Source organism: Dermochelys coriacea, chromosome 13 (genome assembly GCF_009764565.3).
Source record: "Dermochelys coriacea isolate rDerCor1 chromosome 13, rDerCor1.pri.v4, whole genome shotgun sequence".
Lineage (NCBI taxonomy): Eukaryota > Metazoa > Chordata > Testudines > Dermochelyidae > Dermochelys > Dermochelys coriacea.
This window is the reverse complement of record NC_050080.1, coordinates 21,133,070-21,160,958: the sequence shown is the minus strand read 5'-3', so window position 1 is coordinate 21,160,958 and position 27,889 is coordinate 21,133,070. Positions and strand designations below refer to the sequence as shown.

The window sequence follows — 27,889 nt, the reverse complement described above, 5'->3', positions numbered from 1 at the left end:
GCTATGATTTATACAAGTATCAAATCAGACTAGATTTGATGGCTCCCACTGTGGCATCATAGAGATTATGGCCAGAAGGGACTGCTACATCTAGTCAATTGCCTGTATATCACAGGCCACCAACACCTCCCAGCACTCACACACTAAACCCAACAACCCAAATTAGGCCAAAGCGTTCTAGCCCACAGGAGACTAGACTGTTACGTGCCACAGGCAGAACCAAGGTGCACCAGTGCTCATGGCCTATGTAATGGCAGGAAAATAATTAAATAAGATACAGCCAGATAATCCTGCAAGTGATTTGCCCTCCACACTGCAGAGGAAGGTGAAAAAAACCCAAATTCCTTCCTGACCCCACACGAGCAGTTAGACCTGGAGCATGTGAGCCAAAACCAGCCAGCCAGGCACCTGCGAGAGAGAATGTTCCATGCCACCTCAGAGCCCTGGCCCCCATGTCCGCTGTCCCCTCTTCAGCCATGGCCATCCTTCATGCTTCAGAGGAAGGAGATACAATTAAAAAACAAAACTCCCAGAAAACTATGAAAATCCCTTCCTGGCTTTCTGCATCAGAGGTCAGTCCCTTCCGTATATGAAATCATTTTCAGATCTCCCCCACGTCACTTTCCCAGTATAAAGCCCTTCATTTCTGCTGTTAGTTTGGACTGAGGAAAGTTCCCATTTACCATGTCCACATTGGATTTACCATGCAATAGTGCTATGGGGGTCAGACTGCCCAGCATGCTGCCTGTCTTTCTGCATGTCTTTTGTTTCTATGCCTGCGTAATATCCTTCATTTCTCCTACACTGTGCATTCTTTCTGGGATGAGAGTTAGAAAAGAGAGAGAATCAGACTGTGATACCATTTATCTGATAGAATTGAAACCATTGCAGAATACACTGAGGAAAGATCTCTCAAGCTTCTATTTGATTGTTTTGAAGTATATACAATTGTACCTACCCAGTGCTCTAGGCACACATAACTAGGACCCAGGATTCAAATTTTCAAAGAGGGGACTAAATTTTATGTACAATAGTATGGGCACAGGTAACTGTATCCTTAAACCAAAGCACTGTTACTTGTGAGTACAAATTCCTGTTTACGTTTGTAATTGCCCGATCTGTATTAAGTCTGCTTTGTGAGGGCAGCTATATGTTCATGAGTACATTTAGTGTCCACAACATTGAAGATTTGGCCTCGTGTCCCTTTTCAGACCCTTTCAAGACCCCCTCCATCACCACCTCTCCACTCCCTCACGGGTGCTTTTGAACCTTGGACTGCACATGCAAAAAAAGCTGACATAACTAGAGAGGTATTGGCTTGATATCCATATGTGAGCTTAGTGTCACTTTGGCTGATGAATGTTTGTAACATTAAATTCTTGGTGCTCCAGTGTGTAGTAGGTAAGGAATGGCACTGTGTCCCCCTTGAACACTTCTCCCTTAGCCAGAGCTAAATGCTGTCAGCTGCAGGCAGTTGTCTTTGGCAGCCCCTCAAAACCACAGCCAGGGTTGCTCTGATATTCCAAGAACGCATCAGTTTGCACTTTCCTATAACAACAGTTCAGTGTACGTGCAAAAGTGCTGAGCACCCAAAGCTCTAATTGAAGTCCGTGGATCCTGCAGGTGTGCAGCACCTTGGGTCTTGTCTCTTCCGAGGACATGAATTTGTCATGTATGTGTTAGATTTCTCTTGGCCCAGGCTTTACTCTTTAGTTCACACGGAGGTGGGTGTTAATTTGGAGAAGACATTTTAAGTCTTCCTTTTAAGAGCCAAACCCACTCATTCTAATGGCATAAACCAGCAGTTTCTTGGTAAGTTTAAGAATTGGGCTAAGCCTGTTGAAAGCTTTGCACTCAGCCACCATTTTTTAAATTCAGTTTTTGTTTTGCAAGGCTGGTCACCTCTGCCATTTGCCAGTAATCCACCTTCGCATTTTCTGGACATTTCACCGTTCCTTCTGTTTGTCCCCACCTTGCTATGTTATGATACGGTTTATTACATCTTTACCATGTAAAAAGAAATCCCGTATCTTCCATCAAAAGAGCATGGGACACTTAATGAGCAAGGAATTTCAACCTTGCATTGAAAATGTTAATTTTGTTCGGATTTCTCTTTCCTTTCAGGACACATTAGTACCGGAAAAATGGATGAAATAGGAGGGAAAAAACTCAAATCTACACAGAAAAGTGGCCAAGAAACAGTCCAAAGGCCAGAAGTTGGAAGGCAGAAAAGAAAATTTTTATGAAGTCAAGAACATTGTGGTTATACTTTTTTTTTAAATGTTTTTGAATGTTTTCCCTCATTTGTTTTTAGTGGCTGTTTGAGCAATTTTGGAATTAAACCAGCAAAGCCCATGTCTTTTTCTTCCCTCCCACCCCCACCCCCAATCCAAGTGTTTAAATTCTGACAGTGCAAATTTTGTAATTCTGACATTTTCCCCCCCTTGTGGAATAAAGAGGATGATGAGAGGAAAGAAGGGTTCAGTGTTTTATTCCCAGCTGCTTCAGAAGCTGTGATGTAACATTGGGTTCCATTTGAGAGTGAAACACGTTTTCACTAGCTTTGCTTAGCCCATAATTTCTTTATTCTAGGAAAGGCATACTGTTGTGTGAAGCATCTTTTCATGATGCTGCTCCTGCAGTTTGCCCGGCACTTGCTTTCAGGTCCTTCCTTGGCCTCGCCACATTCTATTCCAGTGTCCTGTTGCTTGCACTGGAAGGCTGTATAGACAGGGCCTCTGTTTGTTCATATTAATGTTAGATTCCCTGGTCCTAGAACCAAAAGAGTCAAGAGCCAGTTCTGTGCCTAAACTGGGGAAGAAACTGTCCATGGTGCTGAAATATGAAGACTAAAGTGCATCCTCCCTTTTACTCTCAATTATTAATCATTTTTAATGGGTACCATGCAGCATCAATGAAACTCCAGGGAGGGATGTTCAGCCTAAAGCTCTGCCATCAGCAGTTTTGTTAGCCTAGCTCTGTTTCCGTTCCAATACTGGGTACTGACCTTGCCACTTCAAGGGTCATTTCTTTGTTTTGTTTTTTTTATAGTAGGTTAATTTCTCTGTGTGCGTGTGAGAGAGAGAGAGTTTTTCTGATAAATTAAATGAATGTCAAGAGTCTGCAGTGGGCTCGCTGGCTGTGGCATAGCGATGTCTGATGGATTTGTTTTGAAGTCTGAAGGACTGGTTAAACACTAAGCCACGCTGGCTATATATTCCTGTGCCATTGGAGCCCAGCCTGAGTGCACTGGCAGGCCAAAGGTTAGAAGCTTTTAAATACCTGAGTGATGCCCTAGCAATCCACACCCCTGTAGTGACTTATCACTGTGATCTTTTAGCTCCATTATCTTCACCTTTTTGTGAGAACATGGAATTGGAAAACAGTTTTGGGTGGAGTTTTACCTCCATCCTTCCTCTTCAATCAACAACTCCCAGCATAGGAATAAATTAATCCCACTTTTTTTTTTTTTTTTTAGAGACACCTTTTCTCTGTTTTGAAAATGTTTGTTTAAGGTTAGTACTCTGCCTGAACTCTTCAGTTTCCCTTCTTGCAGCTGTCGTCTATCGCTGCAGCTGTAGGACCAAGGGTCCAGGAGACACCCAGCTAGCACAGGGCAGGATGGCTCAAGGAAACACTCCGTAGTACCTCAACTGACTTACATGGAGCTACACCAAGGATCAGGGTGGTCCTCAGTCTACATTTATAGATGGGACATGTAAATTTGCATCCACCATCAGTTACATCCATAACTGGGAGCAGAGGATTGATAGGCTTTAGCTTCCTACCTCCTTGATTGCACATGTGGGTGATAATTTAGTTGTCTGCCATTAATGCCCACAGTGGAATGTGGCTGCTATTAGTTGGAAGGGAAAAATTATTCCCACAAAACTAGAGGCTGAGTTGAAGCCAGTTTCAGATATTTAGCCCTTCGTGTCCACAATGTGTGATATAAACATTCACTTTCAGGCATGTAGGCTGGACCCTATTTTCATATGTCACCTCATGAACTGTGCTGAGCAGAGGGCCATGAAGAAAAGCAGAGAAAAGATTCTCCAACCCAAGTTTGACCTAGGTAAAGGTCTAATACAATGAGAGACCACTACAAAGACCTCATCTCAACTCAATGTGCAAAATTATACCTGTGCCTAGAGTTGGAAAGTGCAGATACCACCATGTGCTCTTTTAATAGTCTAGCACAGCTGTTAGGATTAGCCTCTGCAAAACCAGTTGGCAAACACTGGGTCCTTAATGGGCATTGGACAGAAAATGTAGCTCATGACCAAGAAACAGGCACATCTCAAGAGACAAGGAGAAATCTTGACCTGCTGTTGGACAGGTTTATTCAGAACAACTTTTATTTCTGCTGCGATGATGGAAAAGCGAAACCCACCCGGAATTATTTACATATCTTCTGAAGGCATAACTGTTACATGTGCAGTAGTAGGAGTGTCATGATGCCAGAGTAGGAAGCAGAATAATGTTCTTCTTCTGCCTCTCAGACACTGTAGAGAGGGGTTTTGTGGCACTGGGGAGCATACTAAAATATTTCCCCTTCTAAAGGGCAGTGAGGAGTTCTACAGACATCACCCTAAATGTGGGAAATAATGTTGCAATGGAGTTAGGAGTAGAATTAATAATGCTCCATCATGAAAGGTAAAATATATTGACCAGTAAAATCTGAAATTCCCCTCTGATGATGCACAGGAGTCTCATTTACACCAAACCAACCCCAGGCTGGACTTGCTGGTAAGTTCAACCCTGCTCCGAGAGTTCTGGACAGGACAAAATAGCCATGTTTGAGGCCAGTGCTGTTTCCAGTACATTGTGTATGTGTATGTCTTCTAAAGAAGAAACAAATTGTTCATTAGTGTGCAGTCATGTTATGCTTGATCTGATCTCCACTGGACGTGTATCCATAAGGGGGAAGAGTTGAATCGATGTATAGACTAAATTTATGTGGATACCAAAAAGTAGTTTTTAGTAGCCTGCATGTTTATTGAGTAAACAAACTTTCAGACAGAGTAGTAACTCAGCAGATTTTTCAGTAGCATTTGATTCAAAAATTTTATGTTGAGATTGTAAATAATCAAATCTCTGCCCTGGGCAAGGTGTGCACAGGATTGAGTAGCCCTATCCAGGGTACAGACCAGTAGCAGATAACAGTGAGAGATCTGTTTTGGTCAAGTACACCTGAAGGGAAGTAGGGAGAAATTAATTTAAGGACTGATTAAAATTAACCTGGGCATAGTAACTTTTAAAACAATCTTATTCCTTTAGGGAATGTCTCTAGGTTCCAAGAAGGATATGCATGAATTACAGCTATTCGTGTCCAGGATCTTCTCTTTGCTGCTGTGGGTTGTTTACAGCCGGGTCCATGATCTCTGAATGACTCCTGTGCGGAAGGGAAAAAAAGAAAATTATGAGGCAGCTGTTTGTGAGTAAAGACGTATCAGATGTGTGTTACGTCAACCACAGGCTCGCCAGAGCTGTCATCACTTGGCTGCAAGAGTCAGACGTAAGTAAGTCAGGCGAAAGAATCAAAGGGAAGCAAGGTGGGTAAGGAAGGTGCCCAAGTTTGCAGTAGCTCTCCATTCATGGAAGCAGTTGATTTTGAAACAGTTCTTCTAAACAGTACCAGTCTTCATGGCCACCATTTTCAAACTAAAGTTGGGCTCTAAATCAATGTTTTCATACACAAGAACTCACCACTCATTGCCTTCAGTGGGCACTGTCCCGTGCTGAGATGGAAGCTTAATCATCTATCTGCACAGTAACGCTTGTCTTAAGCCTTTCTTTTTCCACTACAGAGCACTGCAAAAGCAGGATGTTGCACAAAGCTCAGCAGCTAGGGATTGGTACTCACCAGAGCACAGTGGGGAGAAAGGAGAGAGATTTACAGTTTCATGAGCTTGGCCAGGGTGTTGGTAAAGTCCTCTACATGCTCATTGTTGACATCCTGAGGCCTGAATAAGAGGAGAGAGCTGGGTAGGTTCTGACATAATTCTGTGTGGGAAAACAACTCACTATTGTGATTGCTCTCAGAAAATAGAGTTGGGGGAAGAGACAAGTTGATGAGGTACAGGACTAGTATCAGCCATGCTGTGGAGGGGAGGCTCCGTCCAAGTTTCCCCCAATGCAGCTGTGCCATGCTTACCATGGAAAGAAAGATGCAGGCTTTGATGCACAGTAGAAGCTTTAGTCTGACCAAGAACGTACTGGAGGAATATTACCTACTGCCATCTTTTCACCCGCATAAATCAGATAGGAATAAGGACCTATTCCCGCTCCCATTGAAGTGTACAGCAAAACTCTTGTTGACTGAAATGGGGTTAGGATTATAGGGCCCTACATTTCAAGGTAAAGCTTTCTACCTACCTTTGGTTCTGCAATATGGCTCCCAAGAAATTCCTTAATACCATCTGCTGGTGGTAGCGGCTGTCCATCAAGATGCTCTCAGACTGACGTCTGGTCAAAAATTCATGCTCCCCTTCCCCTGGGCTGCGTTCGCTGCTTCGGTTATGCAAAGAACAAGAATGGGCTGCTAGAATGTCTCTCTGCAGCCAGGTTTTTTACAAACAGTTTCTCCATCACTTGCTGGAAGGATGGGGAACCTGCTGCACTTGCAGGGATGGCTTAGCTATTGCCTGATGGATCAGGTTGTTGCAGCATCTTACTTCTGATTTGCAAATCATTTGCCCATCCATTGCTAAGATGAAAAAACTGAGCTCATTGCTCAGTCTTTTGAGTAGGAATGGGGTTGGCCGAGTGGGAGACCAATGATGAGCTGCAGTTGACAAATGTCTCCTGTCTTGTTTAGCAACACTAGTGTATGTGGTCAAAGCTGGGGGAGCAGCAATGTGGATTTTGATTTCCCCCACCTCCCTGCTTTGGGGCAGGGTGAAGTCAAGTTTCTTTCTTTCAGTGAGCGGTAGCAGTTAATGCTTCACACAAAGGTTCTAGCTGGCTCCTAAGGCGGTGGAGGTTAAGAATAACCCTGGAGCTAATAGGTTGGGAAGGAAAGGATTAAATACAATGCCCAAAGAAAACTCTGATTGTGGGGATCGTTACAAAATATGGGGATGCAGGGCTCTCTTAGACCAAAGAGGAAGAGGCTTTTTCTTGTACTGGTGAAAGAGTGAGAAATTAATGTGACTAGGAGAGATGATGATTCCATCAGACCGGATGGAAAGGTTTCTACTTTAGCTATGTGCATGGAAGAAATTGCCTGGTGTGACATGCAAAATCCCAACCCAGTAACAATAGACGAACAGGAAAAGTGGTCTTACCCCAGCCGTTTGCCTATAATGGTTTGTAAGATCTTCCGGGCAGAGATTTGCCCCAGGACCTTCCGGTAGTGGTCAGTGAATATGGCATCAGCATGGCGCTGCATCCTAAAGATGAGACACAGATGCTGGATGCATAAAACACCCTGGATAATCCACCCTTTTGGTAAGAAATCAACTTTAAAAATACCAAAAAAACATTCACATCTGATAGTGCTGAGAGAGGAGCTGATTAAGGGGCAAACAACCATTCCAGAATCTGACACATTTTTTATTCTCCACCATAAAAGCAATTTTTTTTAAAAAAGTCCTGACATGGAAACAGCAGGAAAAATCTACCAACCAATCAGGAACTGCTGGGGAAAAGTGGCTTCACATTTAAATAAAAAATGTTGTAAAGGGCCTAAAGGTTTGTGGGGGACAGGGGAAGGCTGGGCTGGGGAAGTGGGGGGTGGCTAGGATGTTCTTATGCCCTGGCTATTCCCCAGCAATGCCATGGAACCGTAAGGAGTGAATGCAGCTGGGACATGAGTTTCAGAGAAGCCCTCAGAGGTGTTCTAATGTTCACTGGGATCTGGGTCCCAGAAGTCCCAGGAGAGGGGAGGTGCAAGCCTCCACCTCGGTCCCCACATCCTGGCTCTGCACCAGGACAGGGATGAATCCACCAACCCAACCCCATGGCTCTTGTCTGCCTCTGTTCCCCCCACTTGCTTAAACAGGACTAACTATACTACCCTGCCTAATGGGGGTGCTCTGAGGATGAATTTGTGAATGTTTTGGAGGTGAACAGATGCTGCCACAATTCCCAGAGATGCCTGGAGCTCTGCAGAATTGCTGCTTGCATGAAATAGGGCAGGAAAGGAGTCTTGATCTTGCCTCATTTTGCTATCAGTCAATAACTGTCTCCTTGGAAAGGTTGGAAGAGTTAATCCCTTCCCCATGTGACTGACTCAGGTCTAGGGAGACAGCCTTAAAACAGTGGAGAGAATACACAGCCTGCTGACTACACGTTGTCTAGCTATGAGCACAGACTTCATCTGCTACAGCAGGGTTTTGTCCAGTCAGCACCAGGCTGGGGAGACCTTTTAAGGAAGATACCAGCACTTTCAGATCTGCCTGCATTAGCGCTGGACCAGTGGGGCAGTGTGCTGGGAGGGGGCTCCGTGCCGCTGGTGATGTCTATTAGCAGGAATGTGCAACTGTGCTATTGCTCACATCAGTTCAGTTAAGATGCTGTAGGACTTCTGGCAAGAGTTGGGGTGATAATTTCAAGCATCTTGATCAAATTCCTGTGTGCATAATTAATGCTTCCTACCTACCCTTCCCTCTATGGCTTCAGTTGGACTTAAAATTATTCTGTTCCTGACCTAAGTTGCCACAGAGCATGGCTGTTTTCAGTTTGATTCCTGTGTGTTAAACCACTAGAGAAATCAATGAAGGTGGCTGGAAAATGGTTGGACTTTTTGGCAAAATATCAAAACCTGAAAAACCTTGGCCAAAACTGCACCCTCCCTGCCCCCCCCCCCCCCCAAAAAAAAAGGTGACTGGACATTTCGATGGAAATGGTGCTGCAGTGTCTTGTGGGAGTTATCATTTAGGTGCATTATGCCCTCTTTCTTTTCTGTGGGCAGGTCTTGGTGTCTGAGCTAAATCTCCCATAATGCACCGTGATCTGCTTTTTTGCTGAGTCACCACAGTGCATTATGGGAGATGTATGTTATCCAGTAGAGAATGAGACCAAGAGGCAGCTCTACTACAACTACAAGGAGGCACCTTAGCTTTTCCAAATTGAATGGAATAACATTATTTTGGCAATTAATTGATCTTTAACTATTCATGGTAAATAGGCCCAATGGCCTGTGATGGGATGTTAGACGAGGTGGGATCTGAGTTACTACAGAGAATTCTTTCTTGGGTATCTGGCTGGTGAATCTTGCCCACGTGCTCAGGGTTCAGCTGATCGCCATATTTAGGGTCGGGAAGGAATTTTCCTCCAGGGCAGATTGGAAGAGGCCCTGGGGGTTTTTCGCCTTCCTCTATAGCATGGGTCACTTGCTGCAGGATTCTGTGCGCCTTGAAGTCTTTAAACCATGATTTGAGGATTTCAATAGCTCAGACATAGGTGAGAGGTTTATTGCAGGAGTGGGTGGGTGAGATTCTGTGGCCTGCATTGTGCAGGAGGTCAGACTAGATGATCATAATGGTGCCTTCTGACCTTAATGTCTGAGTCTATGAAACTTTTCCATTTTCAGGTGAAAGCTTTTCAATTTTTAAATGTTTGGGTTTTTAATATCTCCTACAGAAAGCAGACAATTTTTGCAAAAACCTTACTTTAATGAAAAACCCAATTTTCCATCAAAAACAATTTGGCCAGAAAAACTTCAATCAGACCTAGAACCCAGTAGTCACTGGTAATTTCTGCAAAATACCCTCAAGTGCCCTCAAATCCTCTGCTGTTTCCCTCATGGGCTGCAGTGTAGGAAGAAGTTAACTGAGGCTCCCTTTGTGTGTTGGGATTGTAGAATGAGGCACCTACCTCTTTTCAGCGGGGTTGGCTAGAAAACCCTCCTCCTCTTGCTGCTGCTCCTCCACAGAGAGATTGTTGCTCTGCACAGGACTGCCGTCCTGTAGCTGAAAGCTCACCGCCTTGCTAGAGATGGGCAGTGGATTGTACCTGTAAGAATGAGCCAGCCGCACTGAGCACAGTCAAACTGCAATCCTCACCATGTCCCCCACCCCCACCATCACCATAGCCTTCTCCACTGGGCCAACCACCAGCAGTCCTTAAGTAGCACTTGCTGGGCTCACCTCGGTAAGGCTTGTATTCTCTTTTCTTCCCTTCCCTGTCTCAGGAAGACAGCACAGGTTGTCTTTCTATTACTGTCCTCCAGATCTGGAAGCTGCCTAGATGCTACTTAAACCAATATGCTAGGCACCTTTCAAGATTAGAAACATAGAAGTGCCAGGAACAAAGCAGCAGACAGTTTCCCCCTCTCCAAAATGCCAACATACCCAGGCAAAACATAACTAATTGGGTTCTCACTGTGCCAGTTTTTGAAAGCAAAGCCTAAAGCATTTTCCATGGGGAAAATGTGAATGTGTGTTCTGGAGTCCAACTGCACTCAGTTTCAAAGATATACTGATTTGTGAACTTACAAAAATAAGATAATTTCAACAGGTGGCAGAGAGAGACTTAAATGAATTACAGGGAGGCCTTAGTACATCCCTTCAATCCATATAATACCAAAGCTCCTATACCTCTCACTTCAATGCAAGTGGACAATAATACAGAAGAAGCAAAGACAGTTAACCTTACTTACAACTTTTTAATTAAAGGCAAGTCTGGCTGTACCATCTATATTATTATGGTTGCTCAACACCTCCCATTATAAGACCCTGTTTTCAATTGTTTATAATTTTGCCAAACTTCAACCATTTAGGCTGAAATTTTCTTTGCCAGGCTGAATTGTTTTGAAAAATTTAACCAAAATAGTTCAGCTATTTCCAAGGAAGAGGCTAGGGCAAAATATGGTTTTCCTGTGTAAAAAAATTTGAGACCTTTCCTTTAAAATGTCCTATCACCCCTGTACTTTGGAGTAGGGATTCAAAATTTGGCAAGGGGATGGTCTTTGTTCAGGGATGTGTCTTTTGCCCTTCCCATAAAAATCCACTCAAAGTTGGCCAAGTTATAAGCATTTGAAAAACAGGGGTTTGGAAATGATCAGCGATATCTTTGATTTGAGCAACTAAAATCACCAAAGATTGTCCTCACTAAGCAAGCTCCAGCCCCTCGCTGTTCCTGTGTCTGATCAGACTGTCCATGTGCCATCCCCACAGAGTTACTGAGGCCTGATCTACACTAGAAAATTAGGTTGGTTTAATTAGGTTTGAAAAATCCACACCCCTGAGTGGATAGTTAAGCTGACCTAAGTCCCCATGTAGGCAGTGCTAGGTTGATGGAAGAATTGAAGCACTGCAGCAGAGCAGCTGCAATGGCGCAACTGTGCCCTGTAGCATTTTAAGTGTTGGCGAGCGCTGAGCCTGTTTTAACCCAGGGCTATGGGGGGCTCAGAAGGACTTTCCCTTTCCTGTAATGGCTGCTCCCAGGTGCTGGGGTGTAGCCAGGCACTGGGACTGAGAGCAGGGAGTCCATTTCTCATGTGCTTTCAGTGATCCCTCTGCTGGCATCCAGCCAGCACAGAGGAAGACGCTGTCCAATTCAAATGCAGAAGGGACAAAAGCCAGACTGGGGGTGGGGGAAGGAGTAGATTGGGACAAGAGAGTAGGGGAAACGAATGGACAAGCTGGGCAAGGAGATTGAGAGTGGGAACCAGTGGGGGATGTGGGGGCGGGGACTGAGACTTGATGGGGGAAGTCTGGCACTGGCTGTGGACTGGGACTAGGAACCAGTGTAGGGGCTCAACGGGTAGGAGAGACTGCCCTGACAAGGCGTTTGGTGTGGGGGAGAACTTGGACTGGCTGGGCAAAGGGACCGGTGGGAGGAGTGGAAGAGGTTGGGAGTAGGGGGAACAGGAATCGAGACTTGGATAGCAAGCCCATAGGAGGAAGCTAACATGGAAAAAATAGTTTGTGAGCACTTAATGAATATGCACAGTGGGGCCAAGTTAAAGCTACACCAGCAACACGAATACTGGCACCTCCGAACTTTTGAGTGCTTGACTTTGCAACTTTAATAATGTCAGGGGAGTGGGAGAGAGATGTTGCCTGATGACTTGGGGGGGGACTGCTAATGAACTATAGAGAGAGTCCACTCTAGGTCACTGTTCAAATCCAGCATGGCTTGGTAGCAACAAAAAACAATTACTATCTGACGGCAGTTTGGCTCATATGTAGGAGCTTGTGATTCTAGGCATTGTCCACTGGCTCTATCTAGATTTTTATCCTGCACTCAGCCCTGTGGTATCTGAGCACCGTACAAGCAAGTGTCTATTGCTACCCCATTGGTTCCCCAATTGGCCATCTCAATGGAGCCTGAACTCTGCTATTGCCAGTGGAGGAGGGGTCTCTAGGTCGACCTGGGGTCTGTTGCTGTGGCAGCGAGTGGGTAAGCTGCTTGTGCTGTCGTTCATGTACCTGTTCTGTAAGTAAACAGAGGACTTAGGCTCCAGGGCTACTGCCCTGGCTGCTATCACCAGCCCTGAACTTACATATTTGGCTTTAAAACTGTTTGGGCCGTTTGACCTTGGCTGTCCCTTGTTTTGACTGCATCCAGTTTTCTCCTCAGGGGCCTTATATTTACACCTCACGTTGTCAGACACAAGGTATGTTAACAATGACAGCAAACCATTATGGTCCATTATACCACCTCCTGACTGCACACCCATCAACAAAGAGTGGGCAGAGTGAGAGTCCTGGACTCGATATTGTGCCATGCGTCTTCAGTGAGCCAAGGATACAGATAGGTTTCAGAGTAGCAGCCATGTTAGTCTGTATTCGCAAAAAGAAAAGGAGTACTTGTGGCACCTTAGAGACTAACAAATTTATTAGAGCATAAGCTTTCGTGAGCTACATCCGATGAAGTGAGCTGTAGCTCATGAAAGCTTATGCTCTAATAAATTTATTAGTCTCTAAGGTGCCACAAGTACTCCTTTTCTTTTTAAGGATACAGATGAATCAGAAAGCTGTGGGTCCCATAATAGCAATGTAAACAGCTGCTCATGGAGACATTGCAGGCTCCGCTTTCTCATCCCAGCCAGAGCAATGAGGAGGAGGAAAAGCTTGTTTTCACTGAAGCATAAAGTAATGTTTAAACCAGACAACTTGGCACAACCTGCAAGGTTGGCACAGAAGACGTTCAGCCCCGGCATAGCAGGGGGTGCTGCAGGTCATGACTGACTTGAACTGCCAGAGCCATGTGTGGGAGGCGCTCCAGATGGAAATAGCAGGAGGAGGTGACTGAGGTGAGCTGACAGGGCTACAGGCAAGGGGCAGAGATCAGGTCAGCAATAGCACTGGGTGCTGCAGGTCAGGAGTGAGGTGAACTGACAGAGTTGCCTGGGGGCCCTGGAACCCTGGACTGAAATAGCAGAGGATGTTGCTAGTCAGGATTAAGAATTGCCACAGCTTGTGGTGGAGGGGAGACTGAAAAAGCAGAGGGCTTTGCCAGACAGCATGGAATGTGCTGTCAGAGCTGGGGGTGGGGGGACTTGGAAAATCCTGCCTGCGGTGTCATGAGCCTGGTACAAAAATCTGCAAAATGCCCAGGCCAGAGAATAGGAGTGAAGTTAGAGGGATGGGGGGAAATCTTTGGGCAGGCAGGAAGTTAAGGGTCTTGAGCCTACCTGAGAGCTGGATAGAGAGGAGAAGAGATGGAGCACATGACTAAATGGAGGAACAGGAGGAAGATGGCCCTGTGCAGCATTCTTCACCCTTCTGGAGTGACCTGAAATCAAGAGAAATCCAAATCAGTGATGGTAACAGACAGTGTCTCCTGACCTTGCACACAGCATTTGGGGGCTCGGAGCACACCACTGCCAGTGAGTTGGGAGAACTCAGCTACATCTCTATTTTCTCAGTCAGACTCAAATTGTTGCATCGCTGTGTCATTGACATCAATGGGACAGAAATCACCCTGTGCAGCCTATGTTTATAATACCCAACATACTTCCCTTGCAAGACAGCGGCCTCGGCATATCAGTGTCTTGGCATTGCGTGGTATTTATCATATAAATACCCAATTAACAGCCACTGTCTCAACAAAGAAGCCTCTTCCAATGCCTGTCTCTGCCTGGAACACTGTCCCAGCAAGTTGATTTCCTGCCTTTGGTGACTGATGGCCAGACTCTACAGCCCATTTCCAGGAATGCTGAGGGTGATACAAACGCCAGCCTTGAATCCATAACCCCCTGCCTGTGAGCTGGGAGCAGAACATACTTCCCTCTCGCCAGGCCTTTCCGCTCTGACCAGCTTCCTCTGGAGTATGTTTTACCCAGACAAGTCAGAGACCGGAAGCAGGGAGTGTGGGATTGTCCTAATTAGAACTGCTTGAACTACTTTGTTAGGAGCTGAGCTCTTTTTTTTAGTCTAGTGAACCCCGATTGTCCTCTGAATGGATTTGCTCTTTGTAAATATTTGCCTGATAGTTTGCACAAATAACTTTCACCCTCTGAGGGGCTGTTTGGATTACAGGAGCACCTAGGGGCTCCAACTGAGATTGGAGCTCCTTTGCATCAAGCGCTGTACAAACACAGTGAGAGACAATCCCTACCCCAAAGAGCTTACATGCTAAATAGACAAGATGGACGAACGGTGGGAGGGGGTAAAGGAAGCCCTGGTAAGTCAAGTGATTCACCCAAGGTCACAGGCAGAATTAGGAAGGTGTCCTGGGTTCTAGCACATAAGCCTAGCATCTGCCAACACACTCCTTGTGTTGTGCAGTTGGTCATCTTAGTCGCATAGTATGTGGTTCTCTTCCCATAATGGATGACTGCAACATCTGACATGGGAAAACAAGTAACATATTTCTGGAGTGATAACATTCCATGCGGACAAGGGGATCCGATGGATATAGGATCCGGTGGATATAGTGTATTTAGATTTTTAGAAAGCCTTTGACAAGGTCCCTCACCAAAGGCTCTTAAGCAAAGTAAGCAGTCATGGGATAAGAGGGAAAGTTCTCTCATGGATTGGTAATTGGTTAAAAGATAGAAAACAAAGGATAGGAATAAATGGTCAGTTTTCAGAATGGAGAGAGGTAAATAGTGGTGTCCCCTAGGGATCTGTGCTGGGCCCAGTCCTATTTAACATATTCATAAATGATCTGGAAAAGAGGTAAACAGTGAGGTGGCAAAATTTGCAGATGATACAAAACTACTCAAGATAAGTCCCAGGCAGCCTGGAAAGAGCTACACAAGGATCTCACAAAACTGGGTGACTGGGCAACAAAATGGCAGATTAAATTCAATGTAGATAAATGCAAAGTAATGCACATTGGAAAACATAATCCCAACTATACATATAAAATGATGGGGTCTAAATTAGCTGTTACCACTCAAGAAAGAGATCTTTGAGTCATTGTGGATAGTTCTCTGAAAACATCCACTCAATGTGCTGTGACAGTCAAAAAAGCGAACAGAATGTTGGGACATTAAGAAAGGGATAGATAATGAGACGGAAAATATCATATTGCCCCTATATAAATCCATGGTACGCCCACATCTTGAATACTGCATGCAGATGTGGTCGCCCATCTCAAAAAAGATGAAATGGAATTGGAAAAGGTTCAGAAAAGGGCAACAAAAAATATTAGGGGTATGGAACCCTGCCATATAAGGAGAGATTTAATAAGAATGGAACTTTTCAGCTTGGAAAATAGATGACTAAGGGAGGATATGAGTGAGCTCTATAAAATCATGACTAGTGTGGAGAAAGTAAATAAGGAAGTGTTATTTACTCCTTATAACACAAGAACTATGGGCCACCAAATGAAATTAATAGGCAGCAGGTTTAAAACAAACAAAAGGAAGTATTTTTTCACACAACACACAGTCAAGCTGTGGAACTCCTTGCCAGAGGATGTTGTGAAAGCCAAGACTATATCACAGTTCAAAAAAAAAAAAAAAAGTACTAGATAATTCATGGAGGATAGGTCCATCAATGGTTATTAGCCAGTATGGGCAGGGATGGTGTCCTTAGCCTCTGTTTGCTAGAAGCTGGGAATGGGTGCCAGGGGATGGATCACTTGATGATTACCTGTTCTGTTCCCTCTGGGGCACCTGGCATTGGCCACTGTCAGCAGACAGGATACTGGGCTAGATGGACCTTTGGTCTGACCCAGTATGGCTGTTCTTATGAACGTTTCAGGATAGGCGAACACTTTCATGATTGTTTAGTGGCTGTCTGGATACTTGGGAAGAGGAATAATCCAAGTCCATGGACCAAAGTGAACTGTACTCTGGGTTTTATTTGTGGAAATTAGAGCTGGTAGAAAAATTTCCATCAAATCTTTATTCCGGTGAAAAGTACCTTTGTGATCGAAATGAAAATGTTTGCAAAATGTTATCATTTGGATGGAAATTTGTCATCAAAAATATTCCAAAATGGAAAAATGCTTAATTTTTTTTGAAAAAAACAAAAACAAAACTATTTAGATGTCAATCACAGAGCTGGGTTGTGGCATTGGTGGGAATTCTATGGGGGAAGTTGATTAGTTTAGTTACAATGTTGTTGGGTTATTTTATTTGATCAGAAGCAAGTGACAGGTCTTTTTATGCATTTGTGCGTGTGTTTAATCTGTTGACCAGGGCTCCGAAATACCAGATGGTTGCTATTTTATTGTAGTTTAGTAAAAATCCAAATACATATTTATTTCTAGAGCTGTGAGCATAGACAACAGCCAGCAAAGTGCATAAGAAGCCACAGTCCTGACTTCAGGCTCACTGGGATAGATCTCATATGGAAGGTATTCGTCCAAGACACAGGAGAGCCTGGAGTGATTGTCAGCAAGAAAATACAGGTAAGGAGCTTTTGTGAGTGAAAAGGGATCTGAAGAAGAACAAGGAGGCTGCATGGCACACAGGGAGGGGGAAGTTGTTCCAAGCAGAGGAATGAAAGAAGGTGCAAAGCTGTATGTAGAAAGTGAGGAGCAGGAAGATTTGAGGAATGGGGTTATTCCTGTCTCTGCACTGGCATCTGCAGGAGGAGAGGATGCTGTGCCCTTTCCATGGGTGGAGCAGCAGCAGAGTTTCTCCTGCTCTCTGGGACATATTGTGCTAGCTCTGGCACAACTCCCTGCAGAGCTCCAGCCAGGCTATACTTCTCTGTGCTGCCCACAACAGGCTGCAGCACCTATATGCCTCTGTCAAGCCCTAAATGGTTTATCACCTGCTACAAATTTGGAGATAGACCCCAGATCTCCTGTCCCTGTGCCATAGGCACAAAGGCATCCTTCCTCTCGTCCAGTGCCTGAAAGGATCAAACAGGCAGCAGGAGGCTGAAAGTGAAGGAGAAGGAATCTAACTGCACATGGAAATGATAAGGGATGAGAGATGAAATGGAAATGCAAAATAATACAAAGGACTGTGTGGGTGAAGGAGAGTGAACCTCGAAGATTCAGTGGAGAGTTGTGTGAACAGGATCCAGGTCTGCAAGGCTAGGCTGCATATCTGACCAGCACAGGCAGGTTTGTCTATCCCTAAGGACAGGGCATTGTTGCTACTGTTGATCATTGATGGAGTGCCATCAGTGCATGTGGCACTGCACAGATATGATCCCTGGGCCAAGATGCTCAAAATTGAAATCTGAGAACACGGTGATGACACACAGCAGCGTTGGGTGCATTTGTGCTTTTGATAGACACAAAGGGGTCTTGTGTTTTAGTGCGTTATCTTTGAAGATCCTCATGGACGAATTGTGTTTTAAGGAGCTAATTGAATGAGGAGAGGAAAGTTGTCTGGGGAAAAATGAGTAGGAAGACATTCCAGGCATAGGATCTGATCTCCCTGCTATTGATGATGTTTATTTATTATTGGTATTATTGTAGGGTCTGAGTCCAAGTTATGAACCAGAACACTTTGTGGCAGGTACTGTATAAACACAGAACACAGACAGTCTTTGCCCCAAAGTTAAGCCCCCACTGACTTCAGTGAGTGCAGAATCAGACTCCCAGAGATCAGGATGGCACTATTAATTACAGTAAACAGTTCCTCAGCCTACTTTCTGGTTTCCCAGTTTACAGCTGCTTACACTTCAAACCTGCAGGCTGGGTCAGCCTTCAGCACTGTTTCCATCTGTTGTTCTTTTGGAAGTGAAGCAGCTTGACCTAACTTTAGAACAGAGCTGACTGTTGGCAAAAGAGGGGACTGAATCCACCTTCCAAAGAATTCTTGCCTCTTAGAAACCATCATGTCAGCCCCATGAAGACCCTCAGAATGCCAGGGAACCGAATCAGGGACTTACTCCTGTGGGACAGAATTATAAGGCTTCTGGTTTTACACTGCTGTTTTCTGGAGGAAGCATGCCTCCTCCCTGATACCCCAACATGAATCCCACATTGTATCCATCCACTTGTGATAAAGAAAAAGAGGGTGATCTATACACTCCAAAAGGAGCGTTAGCACCCAAGTCTGGGACAGTGTCAATCAATGTTCTTTATATTATGAACAGCCAAACCATCGTGAGAGCATAGCAATGAAATGGCAATGGGGTTGCACAAGTGCAACCAGGGGAGAATATAGCCCTTTGCTTTTCCCTTCCTTCCCATTTGTATTCTTAGGGTAAGACACCCTGCCACACACAATTATCCCCACTTTCACTCTATACCCAGCTCTTCTTTTTTCAGTGCCAGGTGTTCCTCCGGACTGTTTTCATCCCTTTTGAAATCTTTATTCTGCACCTCTCTGACCCTATTAGTTTCTTAAAGAAGCTTTTTTGATTTTCCTTTTTCTCTCCTCATCTGTTTTTACCTTCCTTATCTTCTGTTTCCCCCTCCACTCTTCCATTCTCTCTCTTTCTCTCATCCCTTCATTTCTGTCCCCTTGGTCCTCTCCCCTTTGATCTTTCTCCCACCCCATACACAAAGGCTACTGACCCTGGAGTCCTGCTCGCCTTCACAAGTGTGGGCGTTATTTCAGAGGGTGAACAGAAGAATGTTCAAGTTCCACGCTCTGAACATGGCCAAGTTGACAGCCCTGGAGGGTTAATTTCACTTCTCTGCTTTCCATTCTAGCAGTAGGGGGGCCAGGGGAATTAATAAATTCTAAGATGAAAAGCATTTAATGTGATTGTAAAAGATAAAGCACAACACCCTCCCAACACCCCCTCATGCAGTTGGAATGTTGCAGTGTTTATGAAAATACTGATGGATAGATTAGATTGATCACTCCTTCTGTTCCTTACTGTGTCTGGGATACGTGGTCTAATCAGTCCTGAAATTACTGCTATGGGGATGCAATGAAACCTTAATCACTCCTGCAGACTGATAAGGTTGATTTTTATACTGTACAATATTGCAGTTAAAAGTACAAAGACATTTCCGATCACTTCCTCCACTATCCTGTAATTGGATTTGTGTTGCCCGTAAGTCTTTCAAATTTCTATTCCTCCCTTTGTCTGGCTCAACTAAATAGGTATTAATGGATGAGTAAAATATTGGTTTTGTAGTGGCTTTCATCAATGTTGTAAGAGCAGGGAGCAGATTCTGTGCCTGGGCTCAAATTTACAAACTGTTTTGCAAGGCTGTTCTGTAACATTACTTTGTATATTTACATGTATCAGACACTTCAGTTACTAATAATTGTTTCAGTCTATAACTTAAGCTACAAAGCCCTTTGAAATTAGTACTGAGGCTGCTGATAAATGCCAAATCTGATTGTGTTTTAGTGCAATTGAATTGTCCCCAGTTTCCAAATAGCAGGTATCTTGTTAAAACACACATGCAAAGGATCAAACTTACCGTTTCCTGAGGAAATGGGATCTTCCCAGCTCTCTAGTGATTTCCTTTCCCTGTTAAAAATACAACTTCTTTCTCTCTCGCTCTCTTGACAGCTTTTGTTGCTTCAGCGAACTGGACTGGGTTCCTTCCTCCTTAGTTCTTTACCTGTGCAGGGTCCCAGTGGACTGGGACCAAGACTTGTTCAGATTTCTCCAACTACCGTGGCAGTCGTCGTCCTGCTGCTGCGAGAGGTGCACCTTCTCTTTTTATACCTGTGCTCCCTTAGGAGTTCTGTGGGCTTCTCAACGTCAGAGGATCAATTACCCTCCAGTCGTTCAAAGGGCTGTGGTTAGCATCCCCTCTTTTTGCGGATGAGGCTGCAGGCAGGGAGGTGGGAGGCAAGGGGAGGTTATGCCTGCACTTTGAGGATGATTTGCATGCTTTCCCTTTATCTTACAGATATAGAATAACAACAATAATTTGGCACAATGAATGACAAATTTGCTTTACAAGGTAAACTTCTCTTCCCTTTAAAATGTCATTTTTCCTTGTAACCCACAATGGGGGAAAGTTAACCATTAATATTCTCTCCTGCTGCCTTTGTAGGAAGGTTTATCTCTTGGCCTTTTTCTTTTCCTCCTGATTATCAGGTTTTTCCTCCTTCTCCTTTGTTGTTGGCACCTGCTGTCGTTAGCAGGGCAGTTCATGCTTCAGTCCCTTGCAAACATCGCAGCCTCACGCCAGGCAAGCAAAGCATCTTTCTGGAGAACCTTGCTCTGTGCATATTCACTGTAAAAAATTGGAGGTCCTGCTCCATTTGCCATGTCGTCCCTCCATTTTGGTCTCCAGTGGCTTGTTCCATTCCTGTAGGAACCGTTAGGGAAATGCTTTTTATGAAGCCTCATTTCGGAGGGAACTGGGGGCTGGTAACAAGACTTTCCTTCATGATCAGTGTGAACCCAGACTAGAAAAGTGTTACTACCAAAAGATTGGAAGGAATCTAAACCCTCCTTCAGACCATAAGCCAACCTCCAGCTATTTTGGGTGTTAGGAGGAAACTTTCTATGGGGCAGGTTATCCCAGAGCTGCCTCCTGCAGAGTTTCTTGCATCTCTGGAGCAGCTGTGTTCTGGCTACTGTCAGACAGGATGCAGGACAAGATGTCCCACTTGGTCTTCTCTGGCATGGAAGGGGGGATTTTCAAAAGCGTTCAGTGTTGGCTTAACTCTGCTCAGTGGTCTCTTTCCTAGTGGCTTAGCAGCCTCCTCTCAAAACACACCATCCCAACAGATACTAATCCTCAGTCTTCTCTTGCAGCCATGGTAGAGGGCAAGGACTAAACTCCTCTGTCTCTCTTAGAGGCGGTCCCTCTGTCAGGGTTGATGCACATTGGCAGGGTGGTGTGAGGGAAGCTTGCATTGCCACTGCCTGGGCTGTACCTGCTCTGTAGATAAATATAGTGCTTCCATCCCTATGGCAATCAAACTCCCAGTGAAATCAATGAAAGGCTCCCATGGCCTAAACAGGAGCTGGATCTGTCCCTAAAGGGGATCTATGTAATATACTTGCACTTCTGTAAGACTTTTGACTTGGTACTGCATGACTTTTTGATTTAAAAAAAAACCTAGAAAGATACAAAATTAACATGGGATACATTAAATGGATTAAAAGCTGGCTGATAGGTTTCAAAATGTAACTGTAAATGGGGAATCATCATTGAAGGGGTGTTCCTAGTGGGGTCCTGCTGGGATCCCTTCTTGGCCCTAGGCTACTTAACATTTTATTAGTGCCCTAGAAGAAAACATAAAATCATCACTGATAAAGTTTGCAGATCATAGAATCATAGAATATCAGGGTTGGAAGGGACCTCAAGAGGTCATCTAGTCCAACCCCTGCTCAAAGCAGGACCAATCCCCAACTAAATCATCCCAGCCAGGGCTTTGTCAAGCCTGACCTTAAAAGCCTCAAAGGAAGGAGATTCCACCACCTCCCTAGTAAACGCATTCTAGTGCTTCACCACCCTCCTAGTGAAAAATTTTTTCCTAATATCCAACCTAAACCTCCCCCACTGCAACTTGAGACCATTACTCCTTGTTCTGTCATCTGCTACCACTGAAAACAAACAGTCTAGATTCATCCTCTTTGGAACCCCCTTTCAGGTAGTTGAAAGCAGCTATCAAATCCCACCTCATTCTTCTCTTCCGCAGACTAAACAATCCCAGTTTCCTCAGCCTCTCCTCCTAAGTCATGTGTTCAGTCCCCTAATCATTTTTGTTGCCCTCCGCTGGATGCTTTCCAGTTTTTCCATATCCTTCTTGTAGTGTGGGGCCCAAAACTGGACACAGTGCTCCAGATGAGGTCTCACCAAATGTCGAATAGAGGGGAACGATCACATTGGCAATGCCCCTACTTATACATCCCAAAATGCCATTAGCCTTCTTGGCAACCAGGGCACACTGTTGACTCATATCCAGCTTCTCGTTCACTGTATCCCCTAGGTCTTTTTCTGCAGAACTGCTGCCTAGCCATTCAGTCCCTAGTCTGTAGCGGTGCATGGGATTCTTCCGTCCGAAGTGCAGGACTCTGCACTTGTCCCTGTTGAACCTCATCAGATTTCTTTTGGCCCAATCCTCTAATTTGTCTAGGGCCCTCTGTATCCTATCCCTACCCTCCTGCGTATCTACCTCTCCTCCCAGTTTAGTGTCATCTGCAAACTTGCTGAGGGTGCAGTCCAGGCCATCCTGCATGGCCACCAGGTGGACCTTGACCGATGACAGAGCCAGACCCTGGTGCTTCAGGTAGAGTAGATAGTCATATATGCAGTCCATCTTGGACTGAGATGGGAAAAGACCCCAATTGGAGGCCCAACAAATGAAGCGCCTTCACTTGGCCAAGTAAGTCACCTTGGTAGAGGGTTTCCTGCTACCCAGTAAGACTTGCTGAACCTGCTCCAAGCAGGCCCATTCCTCAGGGTTCAACCACACAGCAGCCAAGCTGTCAGAAGTAGGGATGGGAAGTTCAGGTGAAGCAACCAACTTTGGTCCCGAGAGATCAAGTCGGGAGCTATGCTACCGAAAGTGTGCCATATCAATGCGGGTGTGGCCTCGCTGGGTCTATCAGAATAATCCTCGCCTTGTCCCTTTTTATGTGGACCAAGGATGTCAGTGGGAAGGTGTACAGTAGTCCCCCTGCCCATGAAAGCAGGAAGGCATCAGACAGGGAGCCCTTGCTGAGCCTATGCATCCAGCAAAACTGCTGCCATTTCCTGCTCTGTCTGGAGGACACGCACGTTGCAGAAGTGGTAAATAATCAAGAGGACAGGTCACTGATTCAGAGTGATCTGGGTTGCTTGGTAAGCTGGGAGCACACAAACTATGTTTTAATATAGCTTAGTGTAAATGTCTACATCTAGGAACAAAGAATGCAGGCCATACTTATAGGATGAGGGACTCTATCCTGAGAAACAAGGATGCTGAAAAAGATTTGGGAATTTGGTGGATAATCAGCTGAACATGAGCTCCCAATGTGACGATGCTTGCCAAAAGGACAAATGCGAACCTGATGCATAAACATGGGAATCTCGAGACGGGGTAGAGAGTTTATTTTACCTCTGTATTTGGCATTGGTGTGACCGCTGCTGGAATGCTGTGTCCAATTCTGGTGTCCACAGTTCAAGAAAGATGTTGATAAATTGGAGAAGGTTCAGAGAAGAGCCACAAGAATGATTAAAGGATTAGAAAACATGCCCTGTAGTGATAAACTCAAGGAGCTCATTCTCTTTAGCTTAACAAAGATAAGGTTAAGTGGTGATTTGATTGCAGTCTGTAAGTATCTATAAGGGAAACAAATATTTAATAATGGGCTCTTCAGTGTAGCAGAGAAAGGTCTAACATGATCCAATGGCTGGAAGTTGAAGATAAACAAATTCAGACTGGAAATAAGGCACACATTTTTTAAGTGAGAGTAATTAACCATTGGAACAATTTACCAGGGTATGTGGTGACCTCTCTAGCCCTGACAATTTTTAAATCAAGACTGGATGCTTTTCCTAAAAGCTCTGCTCTAGGAATTATTTTGGGGAAGTTCTCTGGCCTGTGTTACACAGGAGATCAGACCAGACTATCATAATGGTCCCTTCTGGCCTTCGGATCTATGAAAATAAAAATATTTCTTAAAATGTGATTCAGGTGCACAGCAAATGTGGGAAGAGCCACAGAAAGAATTATTCTCTTTATTCCAGATCTGAGTTAAAGAAGTCTCCACTCAAAACTGTTCAGGAGGAAAAGGTCTGCTGTGCAAATCAGACATTTGTATATAGATATTCCTGTTGTCTTAACACCAAATAAGGGAAATGTTCTGAATACCACACAGCAGAGCTTTAAAAATCAATGTGCTGGGCCACGCAGCTGTGTGCTGTCTTTCAGCACTGCAATGGGATCGTTCAGCTCTATGTTCATTGCTAGCGTTTCTGAAACAAAACCACCTGCTCTTTCATGGGTGAGGCTGGTAGCACCAATTTTTCAGCACAAATTGTTTTTCCCCGGCTGTGAATTGGTGCTACGCATCCCTGTCTCTCACATGAATCACTATTTTGTTAACAGGTTTCAGAGTAGCAGCCGTGTTAGTCTGTATTCGCAAAAAGAAAAGGAGTACTTGTGGCACCTTAGAGACTAACAAATTTATTAGAGCATAAGCTTTCGTGAGCTACAGCATCCGATGAAGTGAGCTGTAGCTCACGAAAGCTTATGCTCTAATAAATTTGTTAGTCTCTAAGGTGCCACAAGTACTCCTTTTATTTTGTTAACTGCTCCAGAGTGGTACAGGGCTTATCAACTGTCTCAGGGTATTTATTTGTGCTTCTCAACCATTATATTTTATGAGGGAGTTTCATATCAGCCTTGCCTATTGCCTGAGACCAAGCTGCTGCAGATAACTGACTTGTACACTGCCCCTCTGCACAAGGAGAATCCATGCTTATGAAGGGTGTTATCTGTTTAACTGCCATACTATTAGATACCAAGCATTTTGGATTGGGGGCTTAGCCTCTGTTTTTATTTCAGATCCCAACTGCTTTCCAAGGAAGGTTTTTAAAATCCCATTGTCCTATTCTGCACAGCTGGACCCAGCTGGGAGCCCAAGTTAAGCAATAAGCAACCCCCTCAAGGATTTCAGATTCATGTACAGGTTCCAAACAAAGTAAAACAAACATACAGGGTCTCTGAGCATGTTCCCTTCATGCCGTTTAGGCGTCTTTAAACAAACAATATAAACACAGTAGCTCTTATATTACCCACACTTCCTGTCCTAGCTTGTACTCAGAATCCTTCCATGTTCCTAGAACTGAAAGGAGTCAGCCTAAACACCTTTTCTTGAATCCTTGGTCTTACCCTCTGGCCAGACACTGCCGGCTGCAGTAGATGCCTGGACACAACTGGCTGTGATCTGTATTGTTGCCTGAAGTTCTGGCTTTGCTCCTGAGTTGGGGCTTATCCAAACAGGGGATTGGATCTCAAGGATCTGTGCATTTCGCCTTAATCCACCACAACCTATGAAGGGATGTGATCTGGTTCAGAGCCTGACCTGCATTCATCCCTGCTGCAGTCAGTGGATGCTCATCCCTGAGAGCATTTTATGATCATTGTCTTAGTGTTTAACTAAAATAGTGGCAAAGGCGGATCTGGCACCGCACAGACCTATAGGAAAACCCTTGCTTAAGGGGTTTAGGAATCAATCCTGCAAGCATTGAAATCAACAGGAGCTTTTCCTTTTGTTTCAGTGGGTGCAAATTTGGCCATTAAATGTAACAGAGGTATTAATGTATTTTTTTTTCTGATAAGTAATTTTAGAGAGAGTTATATGGTGTATGTCTGCAGTCGTATGATTTCATTTGTACCTAGAACTTTTCCCCTCTTGCTCCACCTCTCTCTTTCTCTTTCTCTTGTTCGTTCTGTTAGAGTTACAGCCAACCCCAGAGCACAATGTAATAGGCATGGCAAGTTACCTCCCATAATTCAGCAGTCAGGGCTAGGTGGGTGTTATGGGATATATTACTTCCTGTACACAGTGGGCCAGCTCAGCTGCTGTAAATTGACTCAGGTCCATTGAAGTTAATGGTTCTATACCTGTTCACACTGATAGAGGATCTGGTCCCCTTTCTGACTGAAATTCTGCTGAAGTTTGAAGTTGCATTTGCTTACACCCAGTCTGATTGTGGCCCACAGTGTGAGGCAGACACCTGCTGCTATTACATTCTATTTCCCGTCCTTCATTGACAAAGGTCAAAGCCCGAAAATCCTGATGCCATTCCCTAGATATTGATGTCCTCTTAGCCTTGCCGCCTATGTCCTTCATGCCATGTTTTTAAAAAAGAGTTGCTGTCCACTCCCTATATACTCCCAGATTATTTTACCTGCATGTTAGATGACTCTCCTGCCACCACTTTGTGATGTTAAAACTAACTCTATTGGGTATTCAGCTAAAAGGCCAGAAAAAACTTTCCTGGACCTTGTTGCTATCTCCAGCTATCCTAGCCTTTTCTCCAGCCTCCCCAAAGCTTTCCTGAATGTGGCAGTTGGCTCATGTCTCCTCTGATCCCCACTACCCCCTATGTAGCACCTCAGGACTTTCCAAACCCCATGTGGCTTTCTTTTCATCAGTAGTGAGGCAATTAGGTTACCATAAATGACTTGTTAGCCTAAAAAGCACCCTTAAGCTGACTGGGAGACCTATTTTAGCATCCATTTCTCATCTTACATGTGAGTACAAATGGTAGAGCTATTGCACATCATCAAGAATTTAATTATATTTCTAATGAATTGATATTTATATACTACCTTTTAATCCAAGGGAGCCTAAAGTTCTTCACAAGCCATTGGAATGTAGCAATGCGGCACTTCTTGGTGGGTGACGGGACATGGCAACAACCCAGCACACAAGAACAAAAGGAGGGAGAAGAAATATTGGTGAGGGCCATTGGGAAACATCCCCTGTTCTTCCAGAGGAGCCATAGAATCTGTAATGTCTAAGCACAGCAAGCAGGATGTATTTTTTTAATTAAAAAAAATCCTTGGTAAATTGTACTGGACTCCATTTTTCTACTTCGGAAGGATAAAGGGCCAGGATTTGATGGCAGTGGATCCTTGGAATCTCCAGATTTGATGCTTAGAACACCAATATATTTCCCTTGATGAATTTGGGGCTGGAGCACACTGAATACAAATATTTATCAAAATAATCTCCTTAGAAAAGGGTCACCATGGAAGAGAAACAGCCAAGCTCTTGGCCATATACTTTGCATTTGTAATCATGAATGTGAAGCAATGTATCAGATTAAAACCAGACAGAATAAATTGGTGGCCTGCAAAAAGTAAAAGAAGGGGCTAGCAAAATGAAGAACTGTCTCATACATTTAAAAGCCTGTTTAATCTTCATACGTTAAGATATCACTTAGACTACAATAGAGCAAGTGGCACCAGCCTGCATGATGTGAATCTATCAGGAGCCCTGATGCGGCAGTGTGAGCATGATGCCATTTTTAGCACTTGTGCCTGTCTGGTTCTGTTTTCTTTTCTGATGGAACCATAGAAATGTTTCGCCAGCAGATGGGTGAAATGCCCCCAGCATTGGCCAGCAGATGTCGGTATTCTACAGTCAGTTCTGTATGACACATTGCATCTATCCTCTCCTCCTCAGGGAAGGAGAGAAAATTCAGGTCCTGGCAATGCTGCTCAGGTGATCAAGAATTGTACTTGACTCTTCATTCTTACGGCAATTTTGAGAGAGAATTTTCCAAAAAGCTGACAGGTCATATTCCAGCACTAGACTGGGAGCTAGGAGATCTGAGCTCCTCTTGCTCTGTAACCTTGCCCATGTTTTCAAAACTGGCCTCTGATTTTGTGTTCCTCAGATTTTGGGACCCCAGATTGAAAGGCCTTGGATTGTGGTTTTCAGAGACACTGACAACCTCATATATATCCTTTTTAACATGCATATCTCTATGGAAAACCAGAGAACTAGTAGGACTATGACATCTCAGGTACCAAATAAGTGAAACCTGTTAAATGAGGGAGGAAGTGATTTTTATTCGCTTGTTTTTACTAACGCCTATTGAACTCAAACACTTGATAAGCAGTCAGAAAATCCATTTATTACAGACTCAGTTATCTGACCTGTCACAGGGCTCAGAAAAATCTCCACACCCATTTAGGAGTCAG

The 27,889-nt window shown here is 44.4% G+C and overlaps 2 protein-coding genes and 1 long non-coding RNA gene across 8 annotated transcripts in view; 2 read left to right on the top strand and 1 right to left on the bottom strand.

Moving 5' to 3' along the window:
• RPN2 (ribophorin II) overlaps positions 1 to 2,474 on the top strand; it is a 34,494-nt gene extending 32,020 nt beyond the window's left edge. For all 4 annotated transcript variants that reach the window (XM_038370140.2, XM_038370139.2, XM_043495488.1 and 1 more), the window contains one exon: positions 2,125 to 2,474. In XM_038370140.2, coding sequence (XP_038226068.1) covers positions 2,125 to 2,134 — 10 coding nt within the window. In that variant the 3' untranslated portion in view covers positions 2,135 to 2,474. The remainder of the gene's footprint in view (positions 1 to 2,124) is intronic.
• Positions 2,475 to 5,262: 2,788 nt separating this feature from the next.
• On the bottom strand, positions 5,263 to 19,938 carry GHRH (growth hormone releasing hormone). 2 transcript variants are annotated; one of them, XM_038369083.2, is made up of 7 exons: positions 19,699 to 19,938; positions 13,589 to 13,689; positions 9,823 to 9,960; positions 7,290 to 7,394; positions 6,379 to 6,510; positions 5,867 to 5,966; positions 5,263 to 5,395 (listed from the first exon to the last, which is right to left on the bottom strand). In XM_038369083.2, the coding sequence occupies exons 2-6, from the start codon at positions 13,666 to 13,668 to the stop codon at positions 5,897 to 5,899; spliced, it is 525 nt and encodes a 174-aa protein (XP_038225011.1). In that variant the 5' UTR covers positions 13,669 to 13,689; positions 19,699 to 19,938; the 3' UTR covers positions 5,263 to 5,395; positions 5,867 to 5,896. The 2 variants fall into 2 exon arrangements, with proteins under 2 accessions (XP_038225011.1, XP_038225010.1); XM_038369082.2 differs by having other exon boundaries at positions 5,264 to 5,395; positions 6,379 to 6,513; positions 19,699 to 19,937.
• Positions 5,303 to 26,997, top strand: LOC119841567. 2 transcript variants are annotated; one of them, XR_005288587.2, is made up of 3 exons: positions 5,303 to 5,518; positions 16,621 to 16,761; positions 26,523 to 26,997. It is a non-coding gene; the product is annotated as an uncharacterized LOC119841567 (long non-coding RNA). The 2 variants fall into 2 exon arrangements; XR_005288588.2 differs by having other exon boundaries at positions 5,303 to 5,522.
• The last annotated feature ends 892 nt before the right edge of the window (positions 26,998 to 27,889 follow it).

Coding starts and splice junctions, on each gene's coding strand:
- GHRH (XM_038369082.2), bottom strand. CDS start 13,668: ATGCTGCACAGGGCCATCTTCCTCCTGTTCCTCCATTTAGTCATGTGC. Junction 7,395..9,822: donor GCCAACCCCGCTGAAAAGAG/GTAGGTGCCTCA, acceptor TCTCATCTTTAG/GATGCAGCGCCATGCTGATG. Junction 5,967..6,378: donor GCCATATTGCAGAACCAAAG/GTAGGTAGAAAG, acceptor CCTCTTATTCAG/GCCTCAGGATGTCAACAATG.